The 14505-nt window shown below is 37.0% G+C and overlaps 2 protein-coding genes across 2 annotated transcripts in view; one reads left to right on the forward strand and one right to left on the reverse strand.

Annotated features, from left to right (window-relative positions):
- LOC112162813 (3-hydroxy-3-methylglutaryl-coenzyme A reductase) overlaps positions 1-14505 on the forward strand; it is a 52383-nt gene that overhangs the window by 13568 nt on the left and 24310 nt on the right. The window lies entirely within an intron of this gene.
- Positions 10632-14505, reverse strand: part of LOC112162816 (beta-1,3-galactosyl-O-glycosyl-glycoprotein beta-1,6-N-acetylglucosaminyltransferase 4) — a 7666-nt gene continuing 3792 nt past the window's right edge. The window contains exon 2 of the mRNA XM_024298723.2: positions 10632-13608. Within this exon, the coding sequence (XP_024154491.1) occupies positions 12300-13607 (1308 nt within the window). The 5' untranslated portion in view covers position 13608 and the 3' untranslated portion in view covers positions 10632-12299. The remainder of the gene's footprint in view (positions 13609-14505) is intronic.

Here is a 14505-nt window from a genome sequence, read left to right on the forward strand (position 1 = left end):
GTACCCAAAACTTTAATTTTGGGGTATTCTTCTTTAAATTTGTAGTAAAAAAAATCAAAATACAACCAAAAAAGTGATTTTATGATGTTTTTCACTATAAGAGGCCTCCAACCTTTACTTCATTGGAAGTGGCCTCTAGATGCCAACAACAAATAAACAAAATAAAATCAGAAAACCGAAAGTAATTAAACATTTTTGTAATGCTTTCTTTTACAGTACATTACTTAAGTGGTATTTACATGGCACATTTTTGTACCTCCTCTGTACTTACATGGTACTTTCTGTGTATTTATGTGGTATTATTTGGTTCACACTTATGTGGTACATACTGGGTATTTATATTAAGCCTATTGGGTATTTGTGCAGTACAACCCTTGGTGTTAATCTGTTAATTTTGTTGTACTTACCACATGTAGGAACAAGGTTGTTACAGATAAAGTACCTTCAATTTACTTCTTTGCTTATTGTAGCAAAGAAGTAAATAAGAAAGAAGTAAATAAATTGTACCTTGAAATAATGGCCCAGAATTTACTTTCTGCTTACTTAGCATGTTTGATTGGTGCATACTTTTTACAGGATTATGTGTAGTTAGTTCTAAACTTTCAGCAGTGCGTGCGTAAATTATAGTTTGCATTTTTTTGTATTTTTGTCATTTTTTTTTACATCTGAATACATAATTGCAAGGGCACACAGTTACTCACAAAATGTATGAGTTACAAATCAAGAATTATTATACACACAAATCAAGAGCATTTTCTCTTGTTACGTCCTGCTGCTGCTGTGCTGCACCTTTCCAACATGCCCTGCTATTCTGCTCACCTGGCAGGTGGGGCAAATGATCTTAATTAGCACCTGCCAGGTACTTAAAATAGAGGAGGCCTCACCAAGGCAGGCAGGGAGCAGTGCAGCATTTGGGTTTTACTTTGAGTTGTGCTGGTATGTTTTGTTCTTTTCTTTGTCTGCATTCTTAGACTGTTGAGTTTTGCTATTTTAGTTTGGGGTTAGACCTTGGTAGTCTTGATTTGCTTGCTTTGTTTATTTTTTTTTCTTTGGGTAGATTTTGGTAGATTTTTTTTTTTTATTTTATATTCGGACACAGGATTTCCTTTATTTAATAAACTGTTCCTTTTATTCTCATTGGTGTCCAGTTTTTGTTACTGCCCCCTTTTGTACCCCCACCCCCCCAGACCCAAGCCAGGTTTACCCATAGTAACACTCTCCATACACCACTATCCTCCAGCTATCATCCATGTCCTGAACCTCCAGATTTCCTCATCCAGACCACAACTCCTTTCTCTGGATCGTGTCATAGACTTAGATCTACAAACACAAGGCCTTCTTTGTTCTTCTGTGGTTCTCTTCCTCTGCAAGAAATTAAACCGTTTCTTACAATGTTCTCTTCTAACCTTAGTTTAGTTTCCACTACTCTTTCCCATAACTTCATTGTGACTCATCGGTTTTATTCCTCTGTACTTTCCACTACTCTGCCACGACTATCATCTACTTGGCACTAGAACATTTCTCCATTCTTCAAACATTTTCTCTCTCTGCAAGATCCTAATAAACAGCCCTGTCAGGAACCAGCTCTATTAAATTCCTCCATACCTTAGTACATTAGTAACCCAGAACACTGGACTTGTTTTTCTTCTTTGGTTTTTGTTTCAAATATTCAGGAGAAGGTGCACCTCAATTTCATTACTGTGACACAAACCTATTGTTTTCCTTAAGTCCTTGTCAGGAAGTTTCTGTGGGACATGACGTGTTTAGTTTTCCAAAAGTCCTGAGCCGTCCCACTCCTGTGAGGTTCAGATTGAAAGTGAAATGATAACAAAGTCACAATAGCAGGAAGGGCGTGTGGGCATTCAAAGGATTGGAGTTTATTCTTTAAAAATATCTAAGTAAAAACTTGAAACATTTTTGGCCCGGAGATTAAAACATGTCAAAACAGAAACTTTGTTGGTTTTCTAGTGGCTACAATGCATTAATAATCAAATAAGTCATACTGTCATCAAAGACAGTTGTTTTCTGGATCACTATATCTATATGTGGAGTGCCAAGTATGGTTTTTGACGTAAAATTAAAAAAAAGAAGCAGAAGCGGATAATGAATACAATCTGTCTTTCATCTAACTCAGAGAGACAGAGTGTGTTTCCTTCTATTTCATTTGCATGCCATTGGATGCTGACGATCTGTTGAAGCCAAATTAGATCAAGTTCTAACTTATGTAGTAAAATTTAAAGACATTAGGCATCCACATTTATGAACAGTTACATGAACCCGAGAATTAAAATAAAGCATGCTCAAAGGGACAGGACATGTTTGGATCAGAACAACCGACCAGCTTGTTCGGAAAGATACGCCTCAATGTTTGACTGCATGTCAGCCTCATGTCAGTGATGATGTCATCTTCCTGCTGCAGAGGACTCACCTGGATGGGGCTGGAAAGGATCTTTGTGTCTTTGAATTCTCCAGTGCCTCTGGTCACAGTTAAAGCTGCAAACACTGGAGCTCTGGTATTAAAGGGTTAAGTTCAAACATTGTTCTCCATTTTAGATCCACACCAGTTTATTCAAATCACTTGTTGTTTCCTGGTAGTTTGTCTGTAGTTTCTGGGCGATATGGAATTTTTTATGTCATGATCTGGTTTTTGTCATATTGGGCGATAAGGATAAATATCATGATATAAACCATATATATAACTAAACTGAAGATGAACACAAAGGCTTTCAAGTTTTAAGGAAACATAAGTAAATAGACCACTAAACTGTTTGATAAGTTCCATTTAAAAACAAAGCATTAATTCTAGAAATAAATTATAATTTTTTCAAGTTTCAAAGAACAAACATAAAATTTTAACACTGTTTTACGCAGAGATATCATTGGCCACATGTGTCAAAGTCAAAGCCTGGGGGCCGGATCCGGCCCTCCGGGTAATTCTATCCGGCCCTCCAGATCATTTTATTTTATTGTTATTAATGGCCCAACAATATCTTGCTCTTATTGTATAATTATGACAAAATATATTTTTATGAAGAATAAAATGTAAGTTTTAAGGTTTAATTTGATTTATTCTGGAATAATATTACTCCATTTTTATTATTCATAATTATGCAAAAAAGTTACAATTTGAAAGTTTTAAAAATTGGCATTCTGCTAGTTTTATTTGATTATTTTGGCATTTACTAAGATCTTTTTAGGGTATTTTGGAGTTTAGCTAATATTTCGGCTACATGCTAGCTGTTTTAGCTAACCTAAGTCAGTCTTTAGTCAAGACTTCAGTAAGGGCATTGATACAAAGGTGCTAAATTTTATTACTTTTTGAAGGTCATTTCAGTCTTTAGTTGCTGCATGTTGGAATGATAATTTTCCATATTTAGTTTTTTTTTTACGAACACTTAGCATTTTGTAAAGAAGACCAATTTACTGTGGAATACAAAGAGCAGTGATGGGTACGACGGGAGGTATTTGTTATGAAACGCATAGCTGAATGATAACTAACATCCAGTTTCTGTAGTGAAGATTTAGAGGCTGATCTGTACATGATATCACCATAGTCGAGCATTGGTAGGATTGTCATTTGGACCAAAGTCTCTGCTCAAGGATGGTCCCATTTAAGGTGGTAATGTTTGAAAATGTACATGATTGAGAATAGCTTTTTCTTTCAAACCACATGACTTTAGTTTTGTTTGTGTTCAATGTGAGTCCTACTGAAGACAAAAATTCCTGGATTGTGTTAAAGCTCTCTTGGAGTGCAGCTGCTACTGCCTCTGGGGATGGACCTGACGTATATAGAATTGTGTCATCTGCGTAAAGGCGAATAGACTATTACTGCAGATAACTGATTTGTATAAAGTGAGAACAGGGTAGGTCCTAGGATAGATCCTTATTGCAGCTCTTTCATCCTTCCATTGTGGCTCCTCTGCCTTGAAGAAAATAATCTCAATAAATAATATTTTTTCATTTATGTGTAAATCTTTAACATGTATACAAAATTAGCAACATGATGATCAAAGGTTTTATGGTCATTTTGGTTTATTATAAGAAAAAGCTTAAAGTGCATATTCTTATCTTTTGCTGCATAACAGCGTCCAGTTACTGTTCAGAGGCAAAGTCCTTAAAGTATAGAATTACATAATAATTCTAATAAGTAAATCTGCTGCAGCAGGAGGATCTTATTAGGCACAGGATGTGTTTTATTTTGAAAGGAACATGCATGTGTTGCTGTCAAAATAAAGCAAAGAATATAGAATATAAATACAGAAAATACAACACTGTTATAGTACTATTACTAGAATTATTTAAATGCTACATTTTCAAAATAAAAGTCTTAATGGCCACAAACATAAAGTGTATTTTTCTAAAATAGTGAGGTGGATTTTGGCTTCATCACTATGGAAATAGATCACATTTACACTTAAATTCTCTTTAGAAAATTGTCACTTTTTAAATCTTAAATGACCAGCTGGCTACCAAAAAGGGTAAAAGATTTATTTAGGTTAGTTATTATATTTCAGATATTTTTAAAGTGATTGGAGAACCCATACTACAAAAACTGAATAAAAAACTCATGTTTCAAGAAAAAAACATGTTATTTTCTTTCTTGCAAGAAAATAGTCTTATTGGGTAAGTTTTTCAATAGTAAGATAATCTGTGTTTAGTGACTATAATTTTTTCTTATAATTAAAATTCTTAAAAAAAGGCATTTTTTCTTGCCCCATTGACAGATTTTATTTATTTATTTTGCTTATTTAAAGTATCTAGTGCAAGAAAAGTTATTTTTTGGGGCTTTTGAAGTTATTTGACATTTTTTTATTGTTCCGTTTGGATAGCAGCAGCTAAAAAATATAAATACATAAAATAAATTATAAAAAAAGCTAAATTTGCCAAATTTGACCTCTTAGGTTCCAGGATTATTGGAGCATTGCTGCTTTAAAATGGCTTTGAAAGATTATGCTTGACAATAAACTGTTGAATTTGTGTCAGATATTGATAGGAAATAGTTGAACGAGGAGCAAGAAGTAAAAGTCTGTCAGTCAAGCTTTTTCTATTTTTAGTGATTTGTGTTTCCCCCACAAAGAGCTTTTGTGAAACCTTCAGTTTGAGCACATTTTTCTCTACAAACGTCTAGTAATGAGTCTTGAGTTTTTTTAAACTGTTTCCTGAATCTTTAAGACTAACAAAAGTGTACTCATGAAATTATTGTAAGTGGCATCAAGATAAGACTTTTTCTTTTCTTTTGCTGAAAGAAAATCAACCTAAAGAGAACATTATTCATGGTTCAGTTCAAAGAATAAGATCTGAACCCTCAGCTAAAGACCGTCCCCTCTGCTTTGACCTTTGTTTTGTTCAGTCGACACGTTTCTTTGCTCCTTTTCTGTAAACAGAACCCGATCTCTGGGAGGCCCACTGCTGCTTACTCACCGGGAACAAATACTGAGCAACTGAAGGAAGTGAACACCTGACACTACTTCAGCTGCACAGATCATTGACTGTTCTCATGTACAGTCAAATGCACAGATGCAGGCTTCTCATGCAAAGTTTTATAACACACGGACACGAAAACCTTATCAGATTTCCAAAAGCTTTTTTTAATCCATATGGGAAAATCTCACGATCTGAAGGCTAACAGATTGTGAAGGTTAAGAGAGAATTTATTTATTTAAGAGAAGGGACAATGCACAAAAGAACGTTGGTCACGGAAAACATGAAACATGATAGTTAGTCCAGGAGTCAACAAACTTTATGATATATATATTATTTGTATTTGTTATTAATATTTATTATTATTATTATTATTTTACTTATTTTCAAAATAAAAGATGCTCTGTGTCAAACAGGATCATCTCAGTGCAGCTCTGGACCAGCTAGTAACCAATTTTGTGCAGCATAGTTATAGATAATGTGCTTTTAACTCATAGGAGATCAAACTTTTTACCAAAATGTTGCTTCGCATGTAAAATCTGTTCATTCTGGAGGTAGAGTTGAGCAAACAAGACGTCTTCAGCTCAACTTGGATGCTAAAACCTACATAGTTTATCATCTATGTGCACCTCAGACATCAATTTATACCCCAAAGGGGTATTTCTATTCAACCATCTCTGAGCATTCCTCTAAAATCCTGCACTCTGAGCACCAGCCCCTCCCAAAACCCAAGAATGATGAGTCTACGCTGCCAGCCCCGCCCCCAGGCGAACATAAACATCCACTGTCTCCGCTGATTGTCAAAACGCATTTATTTATTTGTATAATATGCACATCCATCTTTGTTGAGATATTGTTTGTTTCCGTGGGAGAAACGCAGACGTGCTGCCAAGGACAGGTCAAGGCTGACATCATGAAAAGGGGGGAGCCACAAGGAGCGAAAGGCGGAGCCACAGAGATCAAGGCGTCTTCCCGAAAATAACTCATATTTCATTCAAAAATCGTTGACCCTCCACTACCCTCCCTGCAGGACTTATACACCACCCGCCTCACCCGAAAAGCGCTGACAATTGTCAGGGATGCTCACCACCCTGCACACAACCTGTTCAGCCTCCTGCCCTTAGGGAGGAGGTACAGGAGCCTCCGCTCCCGCACCACCAGACTCAGGAACAGCTTCATTCATCAGGCTGTCAGGATGCTGAACTCCTCCCAAACTCCCCAACCACCTATCCTCCACCTGGCTCCCCCCCCGACATGAACAACGCTCGGAAACCCACATGAACAATAATGCCTGCACTACTTGTCACTTTGAACCCCCCATCTATTGTACATTTGTACATTTACATTTGTAAATTTAAATTTATTGCCTTCTCTATATTTTTAAGCCTTCTCTATATTTTATGCCTTCTCTATATTTTTATTGGTTATGTTGTAAATTGTCTTTTTTGGGAGAGCAGGAAACGGAATTTCAATTCTTTGTATGTCAGCACATATGAAGGATTGACAATAAAGTTGACTTTGACTTTGACTTTGTTATTTAGTGCACCAAAGGTAATATATTAGGATTTAAACGGACATATCTCACTCTGAAAGGCTTAAGAAAAGCATGACATAGATTTTAATAACATTCATTACAAATGGCATCTTTTTCATTTCTTCTCATAGAAAACAAATGCATAAAACACATTTTTACAACAATCATTCTCAATTCTTTGAAGCATTTCCCAGTTATTATGTGGTAATTAGCATATTTTGTCTGATAGTGCTTCTTGATATTGTCTCTTTATATTAGGCAGACACTTTAGTATTTCACAGAAATGTCTTCATGTTCTGGAAGAGGCGGCCCTCACTGTCAACTTCTCTGTTTTAAATAATGGTAACGTTTTTGAAATGGGGTAGAAAGTGTCACAGAAGAGTCACACGGCAGTGTTGCAATGCCTGAAAATGTAATTAAGCCAACCACAATCAGGCAGTATTTAGAAAATGCTTGGGGCCGCATGTCATTTGGCCCACGGGCCAGACTTTGGACATGCCTGCTTTAGAACCTCTTTAGAACACTTTGCAAAAGTTCTGTCGGAATTATGTCCTGTAAACAAGTTTTTAATCTTTTCATTTTAACCACAAAACCTTTTTTTGTTGTTTTTTATGTGCAAAACAATCAGTCATGAATCCATTTCTGTTGCTAGGCGGAAACTCTTCAAAACTGCAAAAACAACAGCGCCAACACCCAGTGTATTTGACAAAAAACAGATTTATCTGACAGACAAATAGAGTTATTTTAATGAAAACAGAAAAAAGTTGTAGATTTATAACGTAAGGACAGCTGCAGTTTGGAAAAACTTAAATGTTGCTTTTAATGCAACATTTATGTTTATAAAAGAGCAAAATAATTCAATTTATTTGTAATATCACATTTTTGTCATAAATGGGACATTTTGTCTGATTCTCCTATTTTTGTGAGGATTCAATGGAAACCTTTTTTAAATTATTTGAACTGTGACATGTTATGTAGTTTTTCAGTTTTTAATGAATCTAACTGCAATGCAAAGGCTGTAAATCCCAGCTGGGTTCTTTCTGTGTGGAGTTTGCGTGTTCTCCCCCACATACGTGTGTCGGTTTTCTCCAGAGACTCTGGTTTCCTCCCACAGTACAAAAGAAAAGTTTAATTGGTTACTCTGGAGTGTTCCTAGGTGTGTACGTGTGAATGCGCGGCTCTGCGTCCGACGGGTGACCTTGTGTGTACCCCTCCTTCACCAAACACTAACTGGGATAGGCTCCAGCAACCCAGTCATCCCTCTGATTAGAAGATGGATGTGAAATGCAAACCTTTTTAATTCTAAACTTTGGATCTTTGCTAGACTTAACTGCAACAAAAGTATTTCATATAATTGTAAAGTTTACAGTTCATTATATAGCAGAGATGTGCGACAGGTGCAGTTATGCTGCGTCTATAGAAAGTTGCAGTTTAATGTTTAATGAATGTTTACAGCAAGCATGATGACCTAGTTACATGATGCAGAAACTTTTTAAATTATATTTTTATAGTAATTATTATTTCTTATTATTCTGCTATCACTTGTAGGTGTAAAAATCATTAAATATGTATAAAATTAAATGATTGGTTCTTTGTATTTTTTGTATTTTGAGCACAGCCTCATGCTTTCTGGCTCTTGCAGACATTTATCTAAAAATAGCTTCATTTTAGTTTGCAGAAATTGCAATAATATGTGCTGCAGATATTAAAGATTTGACTGATTTACATTTTTTTTAAACTTCAGTTTTACAGAAAAATGTACACATATCTCCCATAAAGTTTCACATTAACGAACCCACTGTTACACAAGTTCTTCTTCATAAAGTGAGCTCCTTAACCCCCCCACCTTGACTAGTAAAAAGCTCCAGTGAAATTTGTTTTTTGATGACTTTTAGTCATTAAACTCTTTAAAATAGAAAACAATAAGTCTAATATGAGCTTAAAAACCGCTGTGGCTTTAAGACAAGACCCTTCATGTGTTGCTGTTTTCTGCATCAGAATGACTTCAGCCTTATCTAGCTGGAACAAAGATCTTTAGGTGTTTACACTGCGAGGTGGTAGATGTGCTGAAGCCCATTCAATCTGCACAGGTATTGATTTGAGATATTAACTTAAGAAAAGGTAAATTGACCATTAAAGGGAGAGTTATCTAACCTCAGCCTTGAGATTTATCTTCTTTCTTTTTTTTAGATAAACCTGTCCAACTTGTTGCTGATTGTTGAAGTTATAATTGCCCGAACACACCTAATCCAGGTTATTATCAGTGAGTCGGATGAGGATTAATAGAAAACAAGGTGGGCGGTGGATCTGGAGGTTGGACAGGTATGGCCACGTCTACAGAAACAAAACAATACCTTACAGTGAGCTTCAAAATGCTGAACTCGTAGACAAAGATTTTCTTATTTTCTTCAGTGAGATGGTCCATTTATGTGCAGGTTTCCAAAGGGATTTGTGTGTTAGTGTCAGCCACTGCACTACCCACGTTTCCTAAAAGAAGTGCGGAAGTTTGGCTGTTACAATTTTATCTATCCATTTTCTGAATTCCTTTTGAGGTCACAGGGTTGCTAGAGCCTATCCCAGGTCCTGAGAGGTGACGTGTCAAAGTCAAGGCCAGGGGGCCGGATCCGGCCCTCCAGATAATTCTATCCGGCCCTCCAGATCATTTTATTTTATTGTTATCAATGACCCGATGTTATCTTGTGCTCATTTCTAACTTGTATAATTTTGACAAAATATATGTTTATGTAGAGTAAAATATTGAAAGTTATTTAAGGTTTAAGTTGATTTATTCTGGAATAATATTCCTGTCTTTTTATTATTCATAAATATGTTCAAAAGTTACAGTTTTAAAGTTTTAAAAATTGGCTTTCTGATAGCTTTTTGGACTATTTAGGCATCTACAAAGATTTTTTAGGCTATTTTGGAGTTTGTCTAATATTTCAGCTACATGATAGCTGTTTTGGCTAATTTAGGCTTTTTTCTGTTTTTTAGGATATTTTGAAGTTTAGCTATTTTTTCAGCTAAATGCTAGCTGTTTTAGGCCAATTTGACATTTAGATAATATTTTAGCTGGCTATAAGCTTCAGGATTTTCAGTTATCAGCTTCAGCATTTTAAGCTATGGCTGGGCAATACGTCAAAAAAAAGAAAATCACGATTTTTTTTCAATTTTATTTTTACGATTTCGATTTTATCACGATTTTTAAAATAAATTCAAATTGACAGAAATTGAATTATAATGATTTTAGTTGAAAGAAGTAAACACATTTTGAACAAAAATTTATATTCAAATTAAATAGTTATCTATTAAGATGAATCTGTAAATAGTGCAAGAATTGTGCCTTCTACTGCTACATATAATGCGTTGCTGTCAAATGAACAGCTTCTAAATATCGGCGAGTTTTTATTTTGCGTCTGTGCTAAAATCCATAAAACAGAGCTTGTAAATGATTGTCACCCAGCATCCAAGTATAGTTTAAGAGTGTTCAATAAATGTTTATCCTGTTCGGCCCGGGACCTAAGGTGTGTTTTGGATTTTGGCCTTTGTCCGATTTAGTTTGACTCCCCTGATTTAGAGTGACCATACAATGCATGTTTTTGGACTTTTGGAGGTTTTAATATTTAATAAATGAGCACATGGAGGTGGGATGCTAACACACAAGCACCGGACAGAGAAATCTAATAAATTTCACATCTTTATTTCTTTCACATTGCACTTATGACAATACACCATCCACAGTTAGAAAAAAAAAAGAAAGCCCAGCTAGTACATAGTGCTAGTCTGTAGTTCCCTGACAATCATCACAGCTTCACGTCTTTGTCTTCATATGACATTTTTAAACTTTTCATCTACCGTATTTTTCAGAGTACAAGTCTGGGTTTTTCACATAGTTTGATTGGGGGTGTTAGTTTAAACAGAGGATCATGTGTTTGTTATTTTACTGTTTACTACCATTAGAGGGCACTGTAGGTGTGTGTATCAGTATTTGCTACTGAAAGCAACACAGAAGAAGAAATGCGAGCCTCCCTTCAAAAAGGAACACAAACGAAGAAGAATTCAATGGATTTAGTGATCTGGAGTTTAGTTGACTTGTTAGCATGTTCTTCGTGGTTGGCTATGCTTATCGGAATAGTTGTTCATATGTTGCGCTAACAGGCTCCAAAGCTGAGTCCCTGATTGGTCAAAGTTTAAAAATTTGAACTTTCAGTGTGCGCTTTGTTTGTAGAGCCTGCAAACAAACTTCAAAACTTGAGTTGCGTGAACGTGAGAATTTTGAACGCAGGAGCCTGAAACGCGCATTTGTGCATGGATACATTAAACTTTATATCCAGAGCGCACGTTTCTGAGTCTGGTGTGAACCATTGACTATATAAGTACTGTATATAAGTAGAGGGCTGGACATAACAAGTGCTGAGGTCCCCAATATATGTCCTGATACGTCTACCGCCATATTGCAAACGGTTGCAACCCTTCGGCAGCGGTTAGTCCGAGTCGGTCTGAGTCACGATTTTAGAGGATCTAGTGTCGCCAATCATGAGTGAGGTTGTTCTGGCTTGTTTGAAGGCCACACCCCTCCCACTGGAAGTGAGCACGGGAGAAGTTGTCAATCAAACGTTCGAGGCGGGGCCAGTGAGCGCCACACGCTTTTACTGAGGCATCTGATTTGTCAGTTTACAACTTCACTTATTTGAAATAAATAAAAAATATCTTCGAGTTATTCTGACAAATAAAATGACTGAGAAATAACTATTTCTCAACGGAAGTCTATGAGACTTTTGCCTTCTTGCAACCCACTGGTACTTCCTATTCGGAACACGAGAATGGAGGGGTTGATCAGTCCAGTTCCTACTTATACAGTCATTGGTGTGACGGTGGCATTATACTCCAATTTTTTTCTTATTTATTGTGCATTTCTTGGTGTCTGCGACTTATTCTACGGAGTGACTTATACTCCAAAAAATACGATAATTACCCTTCAACAAATTTTCAGCAAAGGTCTTAGTTTTTTACTCAAATGCACAGCACTTACATCGCTCTCTTTGGTTTAAGTTTCCTCTTTTTTAGCTTCATCATTTAGATTCATCTGCATTTCCACTGTAGCAGACCACCCCAAGAGTCAGTTAAAAACAAATCGAGACCCCCCCCCCATCTTCAGGCAAACCCGATTTGATCGGCCCAAACAAAGTGGACTAGCCAAAGAAACAAACTGCAAAACAGACCCTCAAAAACACCAAAAAACATGAACATTTATCCAACCAAAGACAAGAATTTAAAAGTTGTTTAAAAAAATGTGCCAAGAACAGATAGAAAAAGCAGCTGGCTTACAGTTGATTGATCAGTTCCTTCAAGTTGAACCCTTATGACAAGTTAAGGTAGTCCTTGAGAAGAGAGATCTCTGCTTTTCTTCTAGCCTCTCTTCAAGGCACTGAATGAGGACGGGGTCCACTTTTGGTTCAAACTTGTTGGCAAACCAGCTACCATAGTTGAGTAACCAGCGCAATTCGCCGCAGCCGTAAATACAAACGCTACGCACATGTTCCCCGGTACACCGTGGGTACAGATTCTCCTCCAGGTAGGACCACTTCACCAGTCTGGTCTTACTCATCAGATCTGTGATATCTGGCTTTTCCCGTGCCACCTCTCCAGGAAAACCCGGCACCCGCACAAGCGTGGCCCAGAAGTGTTCGTCTGGGGAATAGGTGTCCTTGGACCACTCAAAAAAATCCATGGCAATGACTGAGGAGGCCATGTGTAGTATGAACTCTCGTGAAAGCACAAAGTAGGCATTCCCGATGAACATCTCTATGCCATGAGGTGGCGGCGTCTTCGCCTGATCTGTTTTTATTGGCATCTTTTTGTATTCAAAGTTGACGTCTTTCAGCTCATGGTGGAAGCTGAATCTCTGCTTCTTGATGTTGGACGGCCGGCTCGTTTCTAACATGTTCGAGCCGTTGAGCTTCCTCAGCTCCGACACCAGCTCCATGTTGGACCTGAGGGGGAAATCCTGGCCGCACAGGTTGATGACGTATTTCCACTTGACCTTTGACTCCACCAGGTCATACAGACAGTTGAGATCCGCTTGCAGTCGGCTGATGCTCGCATAAAAGACAGACTCTCGCTGGCTGGTGATGAAGACATTGGGCAGGCAGCGGGCCAGACCCTCCATGGCGGCAGAAAACTGAGGCGAGGACTTCTGATCGTAGTGTATGCAGTAGATGTTAACGGGCGAGTACGTGGCCCTGAGCAGTCTCTCTACCATCCACGCATTTTTATGCACAACTAAGGAGTAAGCCAGAGGAAAGTCCTTCTCTTGGTCAGAAAAACACACATTATCATAGCCTCTAATTTTGATAAACGAGGGGCAGTTTTCTGTGAACTCTGCAAGACTTTCATCCGTATCTTCTCTGTCTTTGTTCTTTTTGATGATAAGAGCTTTACCGACCTCCACTGGGTCCATATCATAAATAGCTGAACAGTTAATGCCATACTTGTGGAACGGGAGGCTCTTTAAGACTTCTGGAGGGTCCGTAGGCTCAGAAATGTGGCTGTGCTTGATGTTGACCAACAGCAGGGCGATTATGGTCAGCAGCGACAGGAGGGAGGGGATGAACGGCTTTCTTTTTAGGCGCAACCATGACCGGCGTGCTTTCATTCTGCAGCAAGAGAAGACAGTTTGAGAGAAATTAAACTTAACAGTCCACCAAGAAAAAAAAACCCAGTCTTCGATCTTTACATTTCAGGGAACTTTTTTCAGACATAAATAAACCTGAAATCAGGTCAAGTTAAGGCTTAGAATACATGTGTCAAAGTCAAGGCCCGAGGGCCAGATCCGGCCCTTCGGGTAATTCTATCCGGCCCTCCAGATCATTTTATTTTATTGTTATTAATGGCCAACGTTATCTTGAGCTCATTTCTAACTTGTTTCATTTTGACAAAATATATTTTTATGGAGAGTGGAATATTGAAAGTTATTTAAAGTTTAAGTTGATTTATTTTGTAATAATATTTTTTTCTTTTAAATTATTCATAATTATGTTAAAAAGTTAAGGTTTAAAGTTTTAAAATCTGGCATTCTGCTAGATTTTTGGACTATTTACGCATTTACGAAGGTTTTTTTTTAGGCTGTTTTGGAGTTTAGCTAATATTTCTGCTACATGTTAGCTGTTTTGGGTAATTTGGGTTTTTTTTAAGTTATTTAGGCTGTTTTGGACTTCCCCAAATATTAACATGTTTGCTGTTTAGGCTGATTTTTTTTTTCTTTTTTACAGTTTTTTTTTTAGGCTATTCTGAAGTTTTGCCAATATTTCATACTAGCTATTTTGGCTAACCTAAATTTTTTTTTCAGTTCTTTAGGCTAATTTGGCATTTAGCTAATTCAGCTTCAGTGTTTTCAGCTATTAGCTCCAGTGTTTTCAGCTTTTAGCTTCAGTGTTTTTAAGCCTTTAGATTTACGTTTTCAGCTATTCGCTTTAGAGTTTTTTTAGCTTTTAGCTTTAGCATCTTCAGTGGTTAAATTCAGCTTACAGCATTCACACTAGCATTATCACAAG

This window comes from Oryzias melastigma, linkage group LG12, assembly GCF_002922805.2.
Source record: "Oryzias melastigma strain HK-1 linkage group LG12, ASM292280v2, whole genome shotgun sequence".
NCBI lineage: Eukaryota > Metazoa > Chordata > Actinopteri > Beloniformes > Adrianichthyidae > Oryzias > Oryzias melastigma.